Here is a 22,319-nt window from a genome sequence, read left to right on the forward strand (position 1 = left end):
GACAAAAAACTATATAGTAATATGCTGGTTAGCAAATGTTATTTGCTAAAACTGTTGACATTTCCTTCAACTTGGTAGATTTTTGATAATCTACCAAGTTGAAGGAAAACTATATAGTAATATGCTGGTTAGCAAATGTTATTTGCTAAAACTGTTGACATTTCCTTCAACTTGGTAGATTTTTGATAATCAGTTGATGGAATGTTAATCTAAATTGCATTTGTTCTGCTATGGTGCTTTGTTTTTTTGACCAAGTCCTTAGTTACATCAAGTAATTGAACAGCAAAAATGTTGAAAATCAGAAAAAAATTCTGTAAATACGCTCTCTCTACAGATGCTGCCTGATTTTCCCATTACTTCCAGTATTTTCAATTCTTATTTCAATTATATTAAATAACTGTCTCCTACTTCCCCAAGCAATTTAAAGAATATAGGCAATTCATCACACTTTATTATACCCTGGCACTTCAATTTAAAACAACTCATTTTCTGTCATCATTGCCCAATTTTAGTGATTTTATTAATCACAAAATAAAACTGAAGGTCAAATCACCTTCAGGAAAATTGAGCTGCTTCAGTGAAATACATTTGTAAGAATAATTTAGTTCTGTTAAAACAGCACTAATTTCATTAATTTGTTCCTGGCAAAGCATCCCAAGTGCTAACTGAGGTACCAGTGTATCCTTTTACTTTTCCAATAATAAAACACAAACAAGATGACCAGCTTCTCTTATACAGTTATAAACCTCGGTCCTAAAAAAAAAGTCAGAAAATTCCTACCATTTAATGCTTGGGACACACATCCTCCAGTCTTTTGACAGTCCAAAGTTGTAGAACGCAGTTTTGGCATAAGAAATCTCCCATGCACTCTGAGTGAATGGGACCTTAAATGTTCAATCAGTGGGGTAGAATAAGAACACCTTGGGCATCTGTAGCTTCTGCCTTCTGTAAAATTTTTATAGAGTGAATCCACTTAGCTATCAGTTTATTCACAATTCTACTTAAAACAAAACCTCTGATTCCACTAAATCTGAACACTGCAGGTAACTTCACTACAGCCTTGAGAAATAATTCACACGAGAAATAAACTTAACTATTGCTCATCTATAATGCAATTTTTGCAAATAATTAAATAAGGTTGCAAGCAATAAGATGACAGTGCTACAAATAACATTAATAACTGTTCTCCTCCAAGGTAAAAACTAATTATTGATCATGGAGTGAGTCAAAATCCATAAAGAATACAGTGAGATTTCATACTACCTGAGCTGGCAGTCTGGATGTCATTTTTCATGTTTTTTTTACTGAAGAAAGGCAGAAAGAAATAAAATTAGCTTTTCAGCCACACTTCAAGGCCCTCTTAATTACTATATCGCTTCCTTCATTTAAACCCAGCACAAAATTTCATTCTTAGTTATTTTCAATCATGGCCTGGAATAGACTTAAGACTTGGAATAAAGTCTTGAGTGCAGTAATTGTCTGTAGGCTGAGCATCAAGTCTCCAATTCTGCATACTTGCAATAAAGGTTTAATTGGCTGAAGCCACGCACCAATCTCTGTATTTAAAATTTAGGGGGAGAAAGTACTATTTAGTGAGAGCACAAAATATTAGCCAGACAGAAAAAAATAGGTTTATACATTCCTCAAATCCTCTACATCTAGAATCCTCATGCAGTCAAGTGAGCACATAGAATTTCACACCAGAAGCAAGTATGAGTAGGGAGTTGGGCTAAATCCTCAAAAATGCCATTTTCAAAGGCTTGATAGCTGCTATCTTCAGTTTATTAGAACATAGAACAATACGGGAACAGGTCCTTTGGCTCACGATGTCTGTACCACCCATGATGCTAATCCTAACTGCCTGCACAAGGTCTATATCACTCCATTCCCTGCCTGTTTATGTGCCTATCTAAATAACTCTTAAGCATTGCTAACATATCTGCTTCCACCACTTCTCCTGGCAGCACGTTCCAGGCATCTACCACTCTGTATAAAAATAACCAGCCTCAGAAATCTCCTTTAAACTTTCCCCCTCACCCCTGAAAGCTATGCCCTCCAGCTTTTGATTTTTCTACCCTGGAAAAAACCCTATGTCTCTCATAATTTTATATATTTCTATCAGACCACCCCTCGCCTCTGACACTCCAGAGTAAACAGTCCAAGTTTGTTCAAACTCTCCTTATAGCTGATGCTTTCTAATCCAGGCATCATCCTGGTGAACCTGTTCTGCACTTTCTCCATAGCCTCCATACCTTTTCAACCAGATTTGCACAAAATACTTCAAATGTGGCCTAACCAAAGTTTTATACAGTTCCATCATGATTTCCCAACTTTTATACTGAATATTACAAACGAAGGCAAGTACCCCATGCGCCTTCTTTACCACCCTACCACTTTCAGGGAGTTATGGACTCGAACCTCAAGATTCCTGTGTACATCAATGCTCCTAAAGCTCCTGCCATTTATATATACACTTATATTTGACCTCCCAAAGTGCAACACCTCATATTTGTCCAGATTAAAATCCAACTGCCATTTCTCTGCCCACATTTCCAACTGGTCTCCATCCTGCTGTTTCCTTCGACAGTCTTCCACACTACCCACAACTCCAACAATTGTTGTATTGTCTGCAAACTTACAAATCAGCCCATCTACATTTCCATCCAAATCATATCACAAACAATAAAAGGTCCCAGCACTGATCCTTGCAGAACAGCATTGGTCACAGACCTCCATTCAGAATAATACCCTCCACCACTATCCTCCATTTTCCATGAGCAAGCCAATTTTGAATCCCAACTACCAAGTCCCTATGGATCCCATGTGCCTTAATCTTCTGGAGCAGCCTACCATGTCAAAAGCTTTACTAAAGTCCACGTATACATCATCCACTGTCCCGGCCTCAATCATCTTCATCACCATCTCAAAAAACTCAATCAAATTTGTAAGACTGACGTCTCCCACACAAAAGGCACGTTAACTATCCCCAACAAGTCTGTGTTTTCCCAGATGCTAGCGAATCCCATCCCCAAGAATCTTCTCCAGTAATTTCCCTATCACTGATGCAAGGCTCACTGGCCTACAATCAGGCACTGGGAACTTATCCACCTTTATGTTCTTCAAGGGCTCCAATACCACCACCTCCTTGATAACAAGATGCCCCCGAATATCAGCATATTCTTAATCTCGTTATCCTCCTTGTACTTCCCCTTAGTGAATACCAATGCGAAGTACTTGTTTAGTACCTTGCCCACTTACTCTGGCTCCAGGCATAAATTCCCTCTTTTACCCTTGAGTGTTGCTACCCTCTCCCTACTTAACACCTTGTTTAATGCATGAACATGCAGGGAATGGAGGGATATGGATCATGAGCACGCGGATAGGTTCAGGTTAATTTGGCATCATGGTCAGCATAAACATCATGGACCAAAGGGCCTATTCTTGTGCTGTACTTTTCTATGTATTTATAAAATGCCTCTTTAGCTTGCCAAAGACATTTCATGGCTCCTTTTAGGCCTCCTGATCTCCTACTTCCTTTATATTCCTCAAAGGCTCTAATTTCAGCTTCCTAAACCTTACACATACTTCCTTTTTGCTTTTGAACTAAACTTGAAACATCTCTCATCACCCAATGCTCCTGAACCTTGCCATCCTTGTCTTTCTTCCACACAGGGACATGTTGGTTCTGAATTCTGACCTGCTGGCCCTTAAATGACTCCCAAGGTCAGATGTGGACTTAACCAATAACAGTTACTCCCAATCAACTCTCTTTAGCTCTTACCTAGTATATTTGTAACTAGCCTTTCCCCAATTTGGCACTCGCCCACCATTTTCTGTCCACACACACACTTCCTCATCAAAAAGTTTTCAAGAAAGATCCATGACCTTACTGAAATTAAGCAATACTTTGAAGTTTCTCTCTAAAAGAGACAGACAACCCAAAATCATGCAACTTCTTGAAAATACCAGAGCTGAATAAACTGAAGACTTCTAGACAAGGTTATAAAAAATTAAAAAAGGTAACATGAATTAACATTTATCTTCAGTGGCCTGGAATGTTACAAGGTGGAGGTTATAGGTGCATAGAGCTCATCTGATGTATTTTGTTCAGTTCTGAATACTAAATCCAAGGCACAGTATATTGATTTTGCAAAGAACTAGAAAAATGCATGATATGTCACTGCCTAAGTTGGCATACATGTACTGTATGTGTGGCTAAACCCTCGAAGTACCATGAACAAAATTGTTAAATTAAGACACAGAGGCTAACTGGCCTGCAAGGTATTTCCAGAATTTTCTGTTTCTATTTCAAGATTTCTAACATCTACAGCTTTTTGATTTCTGTCCAGAGTAATAGCAAGAAGTATTTCTTTAAAAAAGTGTGGAATAACAAACCCTCCCCAGAATGCTGTTAGGAATGCTAATTAAGTTTTTAAGAGGCTAATGAACAATTTCTCAGATCCTAGGAAGGCTTCCTTCCTTCCATATGTCCCATTAAAATTTATCCTTGCACCTACCTGGACCTTAATTGTAAACCTTCACAGGCTTAGATTAAACAGCACTAATATTAAGTTGTGCAAATTTCTTTCGTCTGTAGCTGAACAGCAAAGAGAAATATCACCGACAACAGAAGCCAGGGGAACAATCCTCTTGAACTTTATTGACTCAGATACTTTCCAGGAGGCCACTTGAGATATGGTTGTAAATAAATGGTAATTGATGCATCATTTCCTTAAAAAAAACAGCTTTGTCATTCACAGACAAGCACCAACAATGGGAAAAAGCTCAAAAGCTTTCCAAGGGTTACATGGAAGATCAAGTGTGTACAAAAGAACCTAATGCTTGCCATTAATGCAGAACCCTGGCAAAAAAAACACTCCTACTATTGCTCAGGATTTGAATACCTCTCCAACATTCTTATTCTGATCACCTAACCTCTAAATTCTTGTGATTTCTTCAAACCCACCACTCAAATTACATAAAACTACATAAAAGTGATACTATGTTTGAATGTACTAGCTGATGATTTTCTAGTATCTTGAACTCACACGAGATTCGAGGTTCTCTCAGTATTTGATGAGTATTTTTATGCTACAGTTTCCAATAGGCCCATGTTAATTATTTGATCATTTAAAAAACTGACATTTACATGACTATTGTAAAGTTTAAGGGTCAGATGAAACATTAACAGACAAAAGTTCAAATGCAGTCATCTGTACGTACGTCTGTAAATCTGTAGTACGTTTTCCAGGAAGAGCCTATAGTTCTCTATCAACATTTATGGACTTGCAAGTAAAGGTGTAAGTTTGAAGCTTTGTTTAGCAAGCTTTTCAAACCTTGTTATTCGACATCAAGTCTTCTTATACGGTGTGCCGTTTTAAAAGTTTGTTGTCCACTGTGGATTTACACTGGATTTTTATAGTAATTTTCTGTGAGCTCTGAATAAGAAGCCGGTAATTATATGCTTTGGAACATTCTGAAATGAAATGTCCTTTCTGAAATAAATGAGATACTACTCCAAAGGAGTGAGCAATCATTCCTGCTATCAGTGTTGCCAACATCCCAGGAATAAAAACTATTCCTAAAAAGGTACTACAAGGGAATTAAAGAAAATTTAAACACAGGAGATAATGCAACCTATTTTGCCTGTGCTAACTATAGAGTTGGCACAGACACAACTAATTATTCAGACCATTGATGCCACTCTCCTCTTCCTCTCCCTGCAGGCTCTTTCTTTGTGAATTTATCCAATGCTTTAAATTTTCTTCAGCTACAAGATCAAAAAGAATCCCTTTGAAATCCACTTTCAAATCTTTTAATCTTCTCTGTTTAAGGAGAACAACTCTGCTTCCCCCATCTATTTACTAAAAGTGAAGCCCCTCATCTTGGAACCACTGAAAATCTCCTTTGCATTCTCTGCAAGCCCTTAGCAACAAAGCTCATTTGTAATGCCAACTTCTCAATGCAACACTCCAGCTGGGGTTTAAGCAGCATTTATAAATCTTTTTGCACTGTATTAATGGAAGTCAAGAAGTCCATATTCTTTTATATTAGCCTTAACTTGTCTTGCTACCTTTAAGCATTTGGGAATTAACCTGCTAGGCCAACTCTTTTCAGTAAAACTCCTATAATCCGCCATCAGACTATTCCGAAATCCCAATAATGTTTCCTAAACCCCATTCTCATTCACCAGTGCCCTGGTTCCTGTGCTCCCTTGCCAGGCACCCAGCTCCCACTCTACCTTCCCACTTGCCAGTACCTGTCACCATTAGCCCTTCCTACTTGCCTGGTTCACTGGACATTTATCATATTGTCCAACATTTTAAAAAGCGAGTTAAAAGAGTATTGATGTTAAACTCTGATTATTTCAGTAGCGAATCATCAGAAGTCCCGATGGCACTGTAGCATAGCGGTTAGCATAGCACTATTACAGTGCTCGAGACTTGGGTTCAATTCTAGCCGCTGTCTGTAAGGAGTTTGTATGTTCTCCCCCTCTGCATGGGTTTCCTCCGGGTGCTCCGGTTTCCTCCCACATTCCAAAGATGTATGGGTTAGGAAGTTGTGAGCATGCTATGTTGGCACCAGAAGTGTGGTGATACTTGCAGGCTGCCCCCAGAACATTCTATGCAAAAGATGCATTTCGCTGTGTGTTTCTATGTACATGTGACTAATAAAGAAATCTCATCTTATCTAGCTCACTGGGGCCCTATTTCTTCCTTTAAATCTACCAGGTTCACTGTGTTATGCATTATAATGCTGTGTAACATCTTAAAAAAAAAGGAATTAAAAATATACTGCAGTATTGATTGGAATAACTTTCAATAATCTGGACAATCTACTAATCTGGCACCAAGGTCCCCAGCATGCTGCATTATGCATGACTTCATACCTCTCCATCTTAAATTTCATTGCCAGCAGTAGCAGAAACAAACATCACAACCACATGTAATCTCATGACTTGGCACATCCCTTACTCCACCACTACAAACCAGTAGATCAACACTGGTGCAACGAAGCATGTAGAAGAGCATGCCAGGAGTAGCACCAGGCTTATCCAAAAATGATGAGATGCCAGCCTAGTGAAGCTGCAACTCAGGACTAAACATTGCTAAGTGATCTCAAACTTAATAGGTCAGATTAAAGTACTTTAGTCATAACACAACTAGTTCTAAAGTTGGCAGAGGCTCTGAGGATATGCCACATTCAACAATAGCACAGCCTAGCATGAGAGTCTGAGAGTCAAGACTGAAGCACTTACAACCAAGTTCATCCAGAAATGCTGAATAGATAATCCATCTTGGTTTCCTCCCGAGATCCCCACCATCACAGAAGCCATCGTGCAACCAATTCATGTGCTATCAAGAAATGCCTGAGAGCATTGAGAATTTTTAGTATGATCCCTCGGCAAGACTTGATAACCACGGTCAACCATACCACCTATTTCAGTGTCATCTGCAAACTTACTAAACATGCCTCATACATTCTCATCCAAATCATTGACATAAATGATATAAATGACAAATAGCAATGGGGAACAAGCCCTGGGGAACACCAGTAGTCACAGCCTCCAGTCCAGAAAACAACCTTCCACCATCGCCCTCAGCTTCCAACTGTGGAAAAATATGGTTGCAAAAGGGTTAATGATTAACTGCACATCCTTGCTACAGCACCGCCAAATCTATCAAGAACCTATAACCACTGAATGAATTGAGCCTCATGCAGTTAGGGTTGAGCCTGTTTTTTTGTCTTTGCCTTTATCTGCCTGCATCTGATGTCTATGTGACCTAGCACAGGTCATGGAAAGCTACTGAACGAGAAGAAACTGTACAAGAAGGAATTTTAAGAAAGGGGGTTGAGTCAATTTTGGTGGAGAGCATGGGGCTTTCCCTTAATTGCTCCCTTGCCAGCAAGATAATAAAAGGATTTCACTGTTAACAGTCAGTGTGTCCAAGTTATTTACACTACCATCAAGCCATTTCTGTATCCACTTAGCTAGCTCTCCTTGGATCCCATGCGATCTAACTTTCCATAGCAGCTGATCACGTCGAACCTTATCAAAAGCTGCCTTGAAATCCACATAGACTATGTCTACTACCCTGCCCTCATTGACCTTCTTTGTAAAAGTAACTGAGAATGTAAGGGTTAATGTTATTTAGCTGCTGTGACCTAACCATGGCATGACTATAGTTGAGATGCATGACGTCCAGGTGCTTGTGTAAATCAAAGTAGTTAGTTAAGGAGTATCCTGTCTTTGCTAGCTGTTTGCGATAAGCAATTAGCCTTGGAGCCTGGAGCTGTGACTTCAGATTGTAGCGTGATGAACGGTTGCTGAGTTACAGACTGCTCAAGGATAGGAAAGTAACAGATAATGAAGCAAAAAGTAAATCATTATACATGGCTTGGATGTGAAACTTAGCACGTAGGCTTCTTTGTTTTAAATATAAAAGGAGGGACCTTGGCATGTGAATCTCTGAGTGGGGATATTACAGAACTCAGGTTACAATGTTTACTCTCTGTATCCCTCACTCCCACTAGCAAAAGAAAAATAAAGCGCTTGTTGTACGCTCCTTGGTTCTGTTTGTGTTTGCTTTATTACAGTGTGGGTCAACTTTCACATCTTGGTTACTTTTTTTAAAAAAAACTCAAATTTGCGAGATCTCCCATGCACAAAGCCATGCTATCCCTAATCAACCAGTCTTTCCAAATGCATGTATATCTTATCCCTCAGGATCCCCTCTAGTAACTTGCCTACCACAGATGTTAAGCTTACTGGTCTATAGTTCCCAGGTTTTTCTTTGCAGCTTTTCTTAATGTAAAGACACATTAGCCACCCTCCAATCTTCTGGCACTTCACCCTACGCTAACGATAATGCATATACCTCAGCCAGGACTCCCGCAATTTCTTCTCTAGCTTCCCACAATGTTCTTGGATATACTTGATCACGCCCTGGAGATTTATCTACCTTCAAATGTCTTATAATCTCTTCAAACTCTACTGTATTTATTCAAACAATACAGAGCACACAAATGACAATTTCCAAAACAGCTATTTATAACATCACCAAGCTTTAAGTAGATGAAGAAATTTTCAAACCATCACTTTGAGGCAATTGATCACACTTAAATGCCCTAACAAAAAAAGCTACTGGATTTCTGTTGTTAACCTAAAGCAACTCTGATGTTTGTTTTTATCTGGCTAAAGTTTTTCACACTTGCTCTCTCTCAAAATTGTTGCTAAGAGACAATGATGGGAAAAGGTTTATTATCACTGACTTATAGTGTCAATCAAGCACCTTAGTGACCTTGATTCACCTTGATTCTGATATTCTGATGAAATTTCCAGACTGTTGCAAAAACTCACTGGTTCACTAATATCCTTCAGGGAAGGAAACTCCCTCCCTTACGCAAATTGTCCTTCCTTACACTTACTGACCTAGATGTCCAGAACCACAGCAGCGTGGCTGATTATTAACAGACTTCTGAAATTGTCTAGTCAGCTGTTCTAGTTTAGTTATACCAAACGAATTGCTGAAATAAATAACAAGAATTAAAGCAGATAGGCTATACAGCATCAAATTTGGAAATACCAGTATCATCAGCATCTGTGGAGAAAAACAGAATTAACATTTCAGCTCAAAAAAACCTCTCAGGCTGGGAAATTAAGAAAACAATTGCTTGGGCAGTTGCTTTGCAGAGCACCTGCATTCAATCTGCAGGAGCGATCCTAAACTTCCAGTTGCTTGACACTTTAATTCTCAATCCCATTCCCATTCTGACTTGTCTGTGCCCTCCACCACTACCATAAACAAAGCCTAACAAACTAGAAGAACAACATCTTATCTTTCATCCAGGCACTTTGCAACCCTCTGGAATCAACATTAAATTTTCCAGCTCCAGATAAACAGCTCTCTTATAGTTTCCCACTATCATTATCTCTTTTCTATCCTGTTTTCTTTAAAACACCTTGCATCTTGTCAGTACTTCAGTACTCATGCTTCTTATCTCCATATAGTCTTTCATCTCATATTTTGTTCCCCCTAGCTCTACTGTAAAAACTGTAAATCCTTCACTCTTCCCCTAGTTCTGAGGATGGGTCACCGACCTGAAACATTAACTGATTTCTCTTTCTGCAGGTGCTGTTTGACTGGCTAAGTTCTTACAGCATTTCTATTTTCTTTTGTAAACAAAGTTGGTACTCAGAGCAGGAGGAAGATAGATCTGAAGGGTTGCAAGATTGGAGATCATTCCATAGGCATAGGAACAAGCCCAGAGTGAAGTGAACACAATATGAACATTAAATTATGTTCAAGGGATCAAGGCAAAGACCTTTCAATTGGGCTGTTCACAAATATTGCTCATCTATTATTGTTTGATTGTCACTAAATCTATGAAGAACTCACTTTCATCACTCAACAGTTAATAAAACAAGTTCTGTCTTGTTGAGCTCATGCCATTTTTCATGATGTTTCTTCATGACACAAAGTGTAATGTAGTTTAAAGTACACTTTGCCTTAAGTTGATCTTGAATTTCATCAATTAATTAACATCTTTTGAACAGAGGCATCACTGCCCAAGTATTATTCAAGGGATCAGGTGCAATTCACTTTACAAAGAAACAGAGACCATTTTATAGCATCAACTACTACCTAGGCATCAACGAATTGTCAATTTCCTCAATCATGCAGCTTCTTTTCAATATTATATATGAGCACAAGTTACTGAACTTGCCAGTTGCTTTCATATATTCTGCCTAATAGATTTTTTTTGCTAATCTGAACCTAGTCATTATATTGGGCTGCAAGCATTTTATTATGGACATTAACAATTGTAAATCAAGCATTGCATTTTTCACTGTACTTCAAGAGATGGCAAGATATTTACAAAGATAAAAATAAAACTAGACATTTTACAACACAAAATGAGGCCATAGCCATAAGAAAGACTGCAGATGAAGGGTCTTGGCCTGAAACACTGACAGTTCATTTCCCTCCATAGATGCCACCTGACCCGCTCAGTTCCTCCAGTATTTTGTGTGTTGTCCATTTAGTACACTGTGCTCATGCCAGCCAAATTAAACCTTGCCCTTCCAGTTCTCAGTCCAGATCAAGTACATTTACAAGTACTTCACAACAAAAAAGTAAAATACACAGAGCCAATTATGGAGGAAAAATCCTTTTTTGGATGCAGTGAATAAGTATATATTATTCAGGTGGAACAAATACATTATGGCGAATGTAACATTTCATACTATAGTTAGAGAAACAAAGGACTGCAGATGCTGGAATCTAGATGAAAAACACTATGATTCTGGAGGAACTCTGCAGGCCAGGCAACATCCATGGAGAAAAGCAGGCAGTCAATGTCTTGGGTCAGGACCCTTCTTCAGGACTTCTTCCTATCTTCAGTCCTGAAGGGTCCTGACCCAAAACGTTGATCACCTGCTTTTCTCCACAGATGCTGCCTGGCCTGCTGAGTTCCTCCAGCATCATAGTGTTTTTCACGTGGACTAGAGTTTTCTGATATTCTATATGGAAACTTTGGGGGTTTAATTACATTCTAATATCTTAGGCACCCAAGAAAAGTGGAAAAAAAACCTTGTATAGACACGATTAAATTAACAGAGCATTTGACGTGGTAACATATGACTAATTTTAGTCTCATGGAGACATTGGAGATGATGCACCAACATTTTGAGAGACAGCAAGTGTGAGGAACTTTAGCCAGATAAAAACAAACATTAGAATGTCAAGTTCTGAGCTAATAAGGACATAGAAGTAGCAGCAGGAAGTCACATGCAAAATAATCTAAAGTCTTGTTTTCACAGTTCTGGATGAACCACAAGTGAGGCTGTAATCTCAGAGTGGAAATGCATTAATAAAACAGTGTCAGCTGCAGAGTCATCATAAACATAAGCAAAAAAGATTTGAGAAAATAAATTAGCATTACCTGCACCTGGCAGCAGAGCGGTGACAATTTTTAGACAAAATGTGAGTATTTTCATGATTGTGTAGTCCTGCCAATGCTTTAAAATGTCGCGCACAGTATCTGCAACGGTACCCTTCCATTGCAATACTCTGAATCACTGCAGACTTTGAATATTTTTCCTTCACACAATGTTCTCTGCTTGATATTTTATTTTCAAGGACCTTAAATTAATGAAGAGAAATAATGCATAATGAGCCAATAGAAATGTAGAAATATTTTACATATACTAAATTCATTAATATCTGCAGTTTAATATTCCCAATGTGGATATGATTTTTTGCTGTTACTTTTTACATTTTATATAGTAAAGTTGAATTATTAACCTTGAACTTTAGTTGATGTTCATATAAATTAGTTAACTTAAAACTCAAACTGAAATGAACTGGGATAAAGAGGACAAATGCCTTTGAAAAGCTTTAATGTCACATTCTCCATTAAAATGTATTGTACACCTCAGATAAATCAGAGAAAAGAGCAGAACCAACAAATGCTAACCAGATAAACCACCTTGCCATTAATTCAGAATACCGAAGTACTGTAAATATTTTGATAAAAATATACAGAACAATACTGCTGATACTAGGAAGTCTTAACTTCCATTGAATAGTGCTGGAGTTGACCATGCAAAGTTAGCAGACTCAAGATGGAAAAGCATGAGATGCTGCCCTTAATACACCACAATAAAACAAACTGATGCGTTTGATTCTTTACTCTCTGCAGTTTTAGAAGTTTTAAGAGGTGCCAGTATTCAGCCTATCGACATGATGGAACACAAGATTAATAGTTAATGGAATATGGCCTCTGCTTTTACCTCAACTGAATGGCATGGAAAAACTTGCAAGTCACAAAACATACCTCTGTTGTTCTTTAGCAGCTTATAAACCCAAAATCCTGAAAAAGTAAATTCTTGGAAAAACTCAATTAAAATCATAAATTTAATAGACAAAATGAAAAGCTTTAATGCAGCTTTCTTGAAATCTACACAATGCTCATCATAGTAGTGAAAACTGAACTGCATTCAATTTAGGATGGATGCACTAAACAATTCAATTTAAAAGAATCTTAGCGAACACAAAGGCAAGGCAGTAATTCCCTACTACCATGTAATGACATCATTAACAGAAAATTTAATGGAAAATTTTTGACATATTCCCAGGACCAAGTGGTTGTTGTATCAGGGTGTTTAAAGGGACAGGTTGAGGACAAGTGTAACTTTCCCATTATAATCTTCTAAAGTTCTAAATTTGGAAATTATTTTGTTAGATTCTAACACTGTATGTCACTGCATTATTTAAAAGCAGTGAGTGAGGGATACCAGGCAACTATAGATGTGTTAGGATAAGCATTTAATGAGAGCCAATACGTGTGGCTCAAGAGAATTCAAACAGAACATCCACTAATTTGATATGGGCTCAAAAATGTATCTCTTCCAAAAAACAATTTGCTGCAAGTGAAATAAAACCATTGCAAACATTATGCTCATTGGAGCAATAACCTAAATGTTCACTATGTCATAAAATGCAAAAATAACCCATATATACTGGATCGATAACACTAGCTTCTCTTACATTATCTGAACAAGTGAATCTTTCACACATTTGTATAACAATATTCAAAGTAAACTGTCAAAAATGAACTAAAAATACTGAAGATAGGTTGCACTTCAAGTTACCAAATGGAGACATCTTGCCAATTTCTTTTTGCGAGTGTCATACCAAAAGTAAATGTAAGTGCAAGCAAACCATACCAGATTTCCTCAAAGGCACAGATCCTCAACATCAAGTATAAATTTTTGGTCTGCCCTTTTTTTACTTCATTTTATTCAAAGGATCACCAATTTCTTAGAAAAGATCACTGCTATCAACGTTTTGCTCTTCTGGCATCACAATGTAATATCCCAAGTGCTCACTTTCATGTCTGCTCAGTGGATGTTTTCCTACCTGAAATCTTGTCATATTCATGGAATTCACAGTCATAGTAAAAGAGTTGTTGGTTTTCCTTCTTGGAGTACAGTTTTCATTTCCCAATTTACCTCTGATTGTTAAAGCTTTCACAAAGCTTTCACTTTCCTTACAGCTGATCAATTCCAGATCCTCAGCATTACTACAGTTTAAAGGGGCCTTTGCGTCCATCTCACGCTCTGTACACATTCCCCAGTCCATCACAGCATTAACATATCCATTTCCATTCTCTCTTAAAATGTTCATTTCATCAAATCGATGCAAGTTATTTATCTTTAAGTTTGCATTTTTACACTCAATGGTGCACTTATTTTGAGAATAAAATTTGAAGTGTCGTGATTTATAATGGAACAAAAGTTCTTTTTGAGTAATAGCCTTAAAAGAGCACAATATACATATCTGTTTTTCCATACCAGCTGTCAGCTCATCATTACTAGATACCAGAAAGCCAATATCATTTTGACCTTTCTCATAACATCTATATGGAGGTTCAATATTATGAAACATGAGATAATGATTAATGAGTCCTTCCCGAATTAAATGAGTGAACCTACACAAAGCACATTTGAAAACAATTTCAGAACCTTCAACTTGAGCACAAGCAATACTCCGTTTGATGCAGTAATGTCTACAAATAACTCGCCTTGAAGAGCAGGTGAAATTACAGACCTGGCACTCGAATATCAATTGTGGCTCACTGTTAGAGGTTGAAGGGGATGCTAATTGTTCTCTGACCTGCAGGTAGTTAACAATTTGACTCTCTGATTCTTTCTTGGATAAGTGAGCACTTTGGTAATGCTCAAATAAAGAAAGCCAGTCCCCCCTGTATGAACAGCGCTTACAGAAACATAACTTAGAAGATGTATCTAAGCAAGGAAGGCTTGGATCAGAAAGTTCTGAATCAAACAAAAATAAATTGCATTTGGACAAGGGCAAATCCTTCTTTGTCAGCACGTCCAACTTATGGCTGTAATTATGAATCATTTTGCAGGACACTTCCTCTTCAGGGTGTTGTTCCTGATAGTGCAAAAGGACATAGGTAACATTAGCACTTGAAAAAGGGCAAATGTCGCACTTATACATATGAGTATAAACATTTCCTCGTTTCTTTTTATCACTTGACGTAGAACACAAAATCTTTCTCTCATCTTCTGCTGATTTTAACTTTCCACGCAAAGTATAATTTTTGCAAGCGTTTGAATTTGTCCTTTTATCACTATCATCATCTGTATCAGATAGCGCAACTTCAATTTCGGCTACTGTGTCATTATATCTGGAAAACTCTGCTGCTCTTTCAATCTTCTGTTGGCTTAAAAAGCTAAATGCCTCCAGCATCCACTTAGCCTTTTGCTCCTCCGTTGTTCTACAATATGGAATACTTTGTTTGCGCCTTACACTTCGATCATTCAGTAGGGGCACTGCTGGCATGCATTTGATTGGCGATAACATACGATTTTTCAAGTTTTTCACTATGGCTTCCAAAGCCAGACATTTACTAGAAGCTACATCAGCACTGTTCAAACCATCTTCATTTGTCTTCTTGTTGGGAGTCATTGTGGTTGAAAAATATAAAGGAGCTCCAACGGAATCTCGAGACATTTCAGAATTTGCATCTGAATGATCAGTGAAACAAGGTACTGAAAGTTGTAACTGATCATTAATCTGTTGCAGCAATGATGTCTCACAATTTGAGTCAAAGTGCTCCTTACTTAAACAATTACTTGATTCATTCATATCTGACTTACTACTGTTGAAAAATGGTTTTACAATGGAGGGTGCCAAATTTCTATTTTCACTTTTTATGCCAGTATCTGGTATAATTCCAGGGAAATTATTTCCTTCCAAAGATAATATGTAGTTGTTCAATAACTCTTTTGACCTGCATCCCTTTTTACAACATTTTGGTGCTCTTAAACCACTGGAAAAATGAACACTGCTTTTAAGTTTTCGACATCCACTGGGTTTAAAATGTACATTTCTAACATGGCGCAAGATGCCATTACGGTACAAAGTGTGAAATCGACAAAGAATACAATGAAATAAACACAATCGTTTTACATAGAGCAAAGATTGGTTTTTAAATTTTGACAATTTTTTTAGGTTTCTTTGCCCAAAAGTAGATGGCATTGGCATGTTCTTTGAAGTCTTGCAACCATCAATTTTTGCAATGATACTTGAAATATTTTCACACTCAGATCTAACTGGCTTTCTTTTCTTCATACTTGTCTTTCTTTTCAGAGATGTATTGTTAGTTGAATTCTTTCCCATTCCAAAGTAACGCAGCCCCATTGAAGAGGCTGGGATATCTTTCCCAAATTCAAAGTAGCTGTGTTGCTCTCTTATGTGATCTTCAAAGCACTGTTTACTAAATGTATAATATCCACACCACATACACATCATTTTATCACTTTCAATTATTGGTTTTCCATCTAATTCTGGTTTTATCACATCTTTGGTTGGTTTATTCAGATTGATCAGTTTCGATAAACTATTCTGTGTTTTGTCAGAAGTAACAAGAACATCTTCAGACAACTCCATTCCTTTAGTTATTTTTGAAATGGTTTCATAAAGTTTTGTATGACCCAAATTTTGTATCCTCAGTTCATCAGCACTGATAGCTTCTAAATATATAGCATCATTAATGGTATCCTGCAGCAGCTGATCCAATTCTAACTTCTTGTTGGAAAAACAGTGTTTTATACACATTCATTTCCTGCTCACTGGCAAATTTCACATTGGCACTTAAATTATGATCAAAAAGAGAAGCCTGTTCATTTGAATCTTCTGTTGTGGCTAACTTTTCAATAGTACCACAAAAGGCATTCACATTTTCTTTGAGAGGCAAGTATCCACCTTTAGTGTGACGTCACTGACCACCAACTTGCAAATGATCAATTGATCTGTTAATTTGACTGCTGGGAATCAAATCTTCACTGAGGCACCTTTGTTCCAATAATGTAAAGTCTTCCCCTATAAAAAGGCAGAAATAAAAATATAATTACAGTGCAGAATATGCAGCACATCTATTTTAACCAGACTGTTCTGGTGTTTGCACTCAACATGATTCATTTCCTCCTTCCATATTTTCATCTAAGCCTTTCACAAATCTTTCAATTCATTCCCCCCCCCCCACCATTATAGATCCATTTTCAACACATCTATACTAGCTGTCGCAACCATTTCCTCCAGTTGCACGTTCTTTTCTTATTTTGCTACTAGATTCACTAATAATCACGTTGTATTTCTGGATCTTGCTTTGGATTCTCCCAGAAATAGAAATGTGCCCTGCCTAATCCATTCATATATTCAAAAAAAATACCTCTCAAGTATACAACACAAAAAAAGCATTTCAAAAACAGCCTTATATGAAGTGCAATATGATTATTCAAATGAAAATTTAATTATTAACAGAAATTTGCCTCTGAATTGAAATGATGCTAGAAACGTAGCCATCCCACAAATTCCAAGGACACTAATTTCAAAACAATGTAATAAGATATTTGATCAGTAAACAATTAAAATTTGTCACAGACCAATTAGGTGGGTACAGTTGATCTAATTCTAGGAAGGAAATGACAAAAATTAATATACAAGCAAAATTTTAACAAAAATGGAATACATTAGAAACACTCTACATGTCAGGCAGTATGTTTGGAGAAAAGTTCATCAGTAACCTTTCAGAAGAACTGAGGATGCTTGTAATTATAAAAAACAAAAATGGAGCCAGAGGAGGAAATTTGTAGGAAGGGGTTGTTATGGAGCAAAAAAAAGGCAATGATGTGTTATGGAGGAGGGCTGGAATGATGAAACCACAAAATGGATAGTGGTGCAAAGCAAATTATGGAGCAAACATGAAACAAAAGATGGGTCCAGAGCAGGCATAAACAGTGGCAGGGTACCCAAAGAAAAATAGGGCCAATTATTAACATCAAATGAACATAAAAAAAACTGAGGATGATAGACAACTGAAATAAAATGGAAAATGCTGGAAACACTGAGGTCTGGCAGTATCTATGGAGAGAGATAGAGTTAACACTGCAGATCAAAGACCCTTAGTCAGAACAGGGAAAGACAGTAAACAAGTTAGCTTTAAGTTGCAGAGAGGGTGGAAGAGGGATGGACAGGACAAAGGGAATATCTGATTGGGCAAGGGTAGAGATAGGGCTGCTTTGCCATGGAGATATGCTGTAGATATATATATATATATATATACACACACACACACATATATGGATCTATTTAAAACATTTGTTAGGAAACAGCTAGAATATTGCATGCGTTTTTGGGTCAGCACCCTACAGGAAGGATGTGAAAGCAAAACAAAGTGCTGGAAACAGTTATAAGGTCAGGCAGCCTATATGAAAGAAAAACAGAGTTAACATTTCAGGTAGAAAACTATCAAAAAAGAAAATAAGTTAGTTTTAAATTGCAGAGATAGTGGGGTTAAGATGGATAGAACAATCGGAATATCTCTGATAGGATGAGGCCAGGATTGTCACAGGGATAAGTTGTAGCAGATCAAATTGTGCTACTGAAGAGAAAAACTGAGCCAATATCACAGATAGAAATAGCCAGTTCCAATTCAGATGGAAAAAGTCTTACTAAATCCCAGCGGACAACATCCACAGGTCTACCCTCATCGATCACATCTGTCACTTCCTCAAAAAGCTCAATCAAGTTAGTAAGACATGACTTACCCTGCACAAAGCCATGCTGACTGTCCCTAATTAAGCCATGGCAGTCCAAATCCTATCTCTAAGAATCCTCTCTAATATCTTCCCTACCACTAACACGAGACTCATCGGTCTACAATTACCAGGATTATCCCCATTTCTCTTCTTAAAATAGAACAACATAGCTATGTGCTATGTGCCAGTCCTCCTGGACCTCACCTGTAGCTAGAGAGGATAGGAAGATCTTGATCCAAGTTCCCAGTAATCTCATCTCCTGCCTCCCTCAATACCCTGGGGTATATCCCATCAGGCCCCAGGGACTCATCTACCTTAACGTTCTTCAAGAGACCCAAGACTACCTCTTTCTTTATCTCAACATGCCCTAGCACACTCCACACTGATCTCACCATCCTCCACATCTTGCTCCTTAGTAAATACCGACACAAAGAACTCATTTTGGACCTGACCTACATCCTCTGCTTCCAAGCACATGTTCCCTCCTTTATCTTTGAGTGGTCCTACCCCTCCCTAGTTATCCTTTTGCCCTTAATGTAGGTGTAGAATGGCCTAGGATTCTCTTTAATCCTATTTGCTAAGGACTGTTCATGGTCCCTCCTGGCTCTCCTAATTCCCTTCTTGAGTTCTTTTCTAGCTTCTTTATAACCCTCAAGGGCCCCTCTTTGATTTTAGCTTCCTAAACCTTACATATGCTTCCCTTTTCTTCAATAAATTCACCACCTTTCACATAATCCAAGGATCCCTTACTTTGCCATCCTTCTCCTTCCTTCTAACTGGAACATACCTGCCCTGTGGTCTAGGCCTCAACAAGATACAAGTCAATTCTTCAGACCACAACAACACCAGCCATGCCAGCAGGTTTGATGATGAGATTATGGGTGATTCTTAGTGGACAAAGTGATAAATTCAGTAAGGTGAGTGGAAAAAAAACAAGATAGTCAATGTTGCATCAGTAATGAACAAAGAATTGGATCCGAGGGGGGGAAGGAGGCCAGGACAGAACCAGGTGGACCAGAAACTTTGAAGATAGAGGGTCCTTGGTCTGGGGTGCAAATTCCTGCCCAAAGAAATGGGCATGGATGCAGAAGCAGCAGGACCTCATCACAGCCTTAGTCCAAACAGCTGAATTCCAGAGTTAAGATGAGAGGAGCCATTTGGCCCCTTGAGCCTGATATGCTATTCAATAAGATCATGGTTGGTGCAATTTTCCTTAAATTCACTTTCCTTCCCTCTCCCCACAACTCTCAGTTCTTTTACTGATTTATAAATCTAACTCCAAATCTATTCAAGGATTTCACCTCCAGAACAAGCAATTCCAAAGTCTCAAAGCCTTTTGAGGGAGGAAATTCTTCATCTCAGTCTTAAATGGGTAAATCTTTATTCAGAAGTCTCCCCTCAGGGGAAATATCCTGCCAAGTCCCTCAAGAACCTTGTATGTTTCAATAAGATCAAAGTACAATGAGTACAGATCCAACATGTTCTGCTTTTCAAGAAAGCAAGAAAATAGGAGGAGAATGCTACCTGGCTCCTCAAGCTTGCCCTGCCATTCAATATAATCATAGCTAATTAACCTCAGACCTCAACTTTTCCTGTGTCAGATCCACTTAACCCTTTATTCCCTTTCTTCAAGATTGAATCTGGGGCCATGGAGCTGCAAGGCAACATCACTAATTGCTGCACCAACATGCCAGTTTTGTTGAAAGGATTTCTGGTAAAGATCCTGTTTTTCAAATGTATAATTTAATGGCTCATCTTATTCACCTAATGACCAAGTTCTGCATTTGTTGAATGAGGACAATTTTGTGCTCAGCCCTAAAACGCACCCTGCAGTCAAATAAAAGTTTCAAAGTCCAATTTTTGATAAGGAGAACAACCAGGAATCATGGAAGAAGTTGTTCTCCAATCAATTCAGAATTTTAAAAAAGGCAGTTTGATACTTCACCTGTTTTAATGCGAAAGATCCTTCCCTCATTTTTGGCTACTTCTGAATACTAGAACAAGTTTTCTCAACCACTGATTTCCAGACCGCCCTTGCCTTCATCAGCTACGAATCTCCAAGGATCTTCAGACACACATTAAAACACACATTCAGCTGCACAGGACACACTGTGACAGCAAAAAGCTTCAAACCAAAGTTTGTAGGTCCTAGAGTCAGAGCTGTAACAGCAATGAGATGGGCCCTTTGGCCTACCACATCCATGCCGACTTTTTGCGCATATTCACTAAGCCCATTTGTCTGCATTAAGACCGTATGCTTCTATGCCTTGCCTATTTAAATACCTGTCCAAATGTTCTTAAATGTAGTGATTGTATCTGACTTCACTACCTCCTCTGGCAATGAGTTCCAGATATCAACCACTGTAAAAGAAATTTTCCCATCAAATCAACATTCCTTCGCACTCTACCACTTTATACATTTGACATATATATTATATATTGACATATATATTATATTTGACATATAAATTATATATATTTGACATTGAAAAAGGCATTACCTCGCACTTCTTGAGATTAAACTCAAAACTGCCAATGCTCCTTCAACTTTCCATCTGATCTACAACCTCCTGAACCCTTAGAAAACCTTCCTCCCTATCCACATCATCACTGACTTTAGTGTCATCTGCAAACTTACTAATCATACATCCAAGTCATGAATATATATCATGAATAACATGGATCCTAGCACCGATCCGTGGTAGATCACTGGTCAAAAATATCCAATCAGAAAAGCATCCTTCCACCACTACCTTGCGCCTATCAGCAAGCCAAATTTGGATCCAATTAACCAGCTTGCCTTGGATGCCACGTGCCTTAACTTTCTGAATCACGTTACCATGTGTGACCTTGTGAAATAGAGTCATGCAGCACAGAAACAGGACCTTGAGCCAACTGGTCCATGCCAACCAAGAATCCCATCTAAGCTAGTCCCATTTGCCCACAATTTGTCCATATCCCTCTAAAGCTTTCCTATCTATGTACCTGTCCAAGTGCCTTTTAAATGTTGTTCATGTACCTGCCTCAACCACTTCCTCTGGCAGCTCGTTCCATATACTGACACCCTCTGGGTGAAAAAGACATCTCTCAGGTTCCTAATAAATCTCTCCCCTTAAACCTATGCCCTCTTGTTCTTGATTCCCCAACCCTGGGAAAAAAAGACTGTGCGTATTCACCCTCAATTTTATACACCTCTAAGATCACCTCTCATTCTCCTACGCTCCAATGAAATAAGTCCCAACCTGCTCAACCTCTCTCCATTACTCAATTCCTCAAGTCCCAACAACATCCTTATGAATCTCCTCTGCACTCTTTCCAGATTAATGGCAGCTTTCCTATAGCAGAGTGACCAAAACTGAATACAATATTCTAAATGCAGCCTCACCAACACCTTGTACAACTGCAACATAACATCCCAACTTCTATACTCAATGCCCTGACTGAAGGCCAGTGTGCCAAAAGTCTTCTTCATCACCCTGTCTACCTGCAAGACCACTTTCAGGGAACCATGTACTCTTAGGTCCTTCTATTCTACAACACTCCACAGGGCCCTAGTGTTCACTGTGAAAGCCCTACCCTCATTTATCTTCCCAGAATGCAACAGCTCGCACAGAAATGCCTTACTGAAGTTCACCTAGACAATGTCTACCACCCAGTCTTTGTCAATCTTCTCAGTTGCCTCCTC

At 38.3% G+C, this 22,319-nt stretch overlaps 1 protein-coding gene across 3 annotated transcripts in view; it reads right to left on the reverse strand.

Annotated features, from left to right (window-relative positions):
* LOC127582408 (zinc finger protein 462-like) overlaps positions 1 to 22,319 on the reverse strand; it is a 53,877-nt gene that overhangs the window by 23,554 nt on the left and 8,004 nt on the right. For 2 of the 3 annotated variants that reach the window (XM_052037615.1, XM_052037617.1), the window contains exons 2-5: positions 13,926 to 16,916; positions 11,947 to 12,146; positions 1,264 to 1,304; positions 781 to 945 (exon numbers count right to left, since the gene is read on the reverse strand). In XM_052037615.1, coding sequence (XP_051893575.1) covers positions 781 to 945; positions 1,264 to 1,304; positions 11,947 to 12,146; positions 13,926 to 16,652 — 3,133 coding nt within the window. In that variant the 5' untranslated portion in view covers positions 16,653 to 16,916. The remainder of the gene's footprint in view (positions 1 to 780; positions 946 to 1,263; positions 1,305 to 11,946; positions 12,147 to 13,925; positions 16,917 to 22,319) is intronic. The other variant, XM_052037618.1, reaches the window with a different exon arrangement.

Source organism: Pristis pectinata, chromosome 24 (genome assembly GCF_009764475.1).
Source record: "Pristis pectinata isolate sPriPec2 chromosome 24, sPriPec2.1.pri, whole genome shotgun sequence".
Lineage (NCBI taxonomy): Eukaryota > Metazoa > Chordata > Chondrichthyes > Rhinopristiformes > Pristidae > Pristis > Pristis pectinata.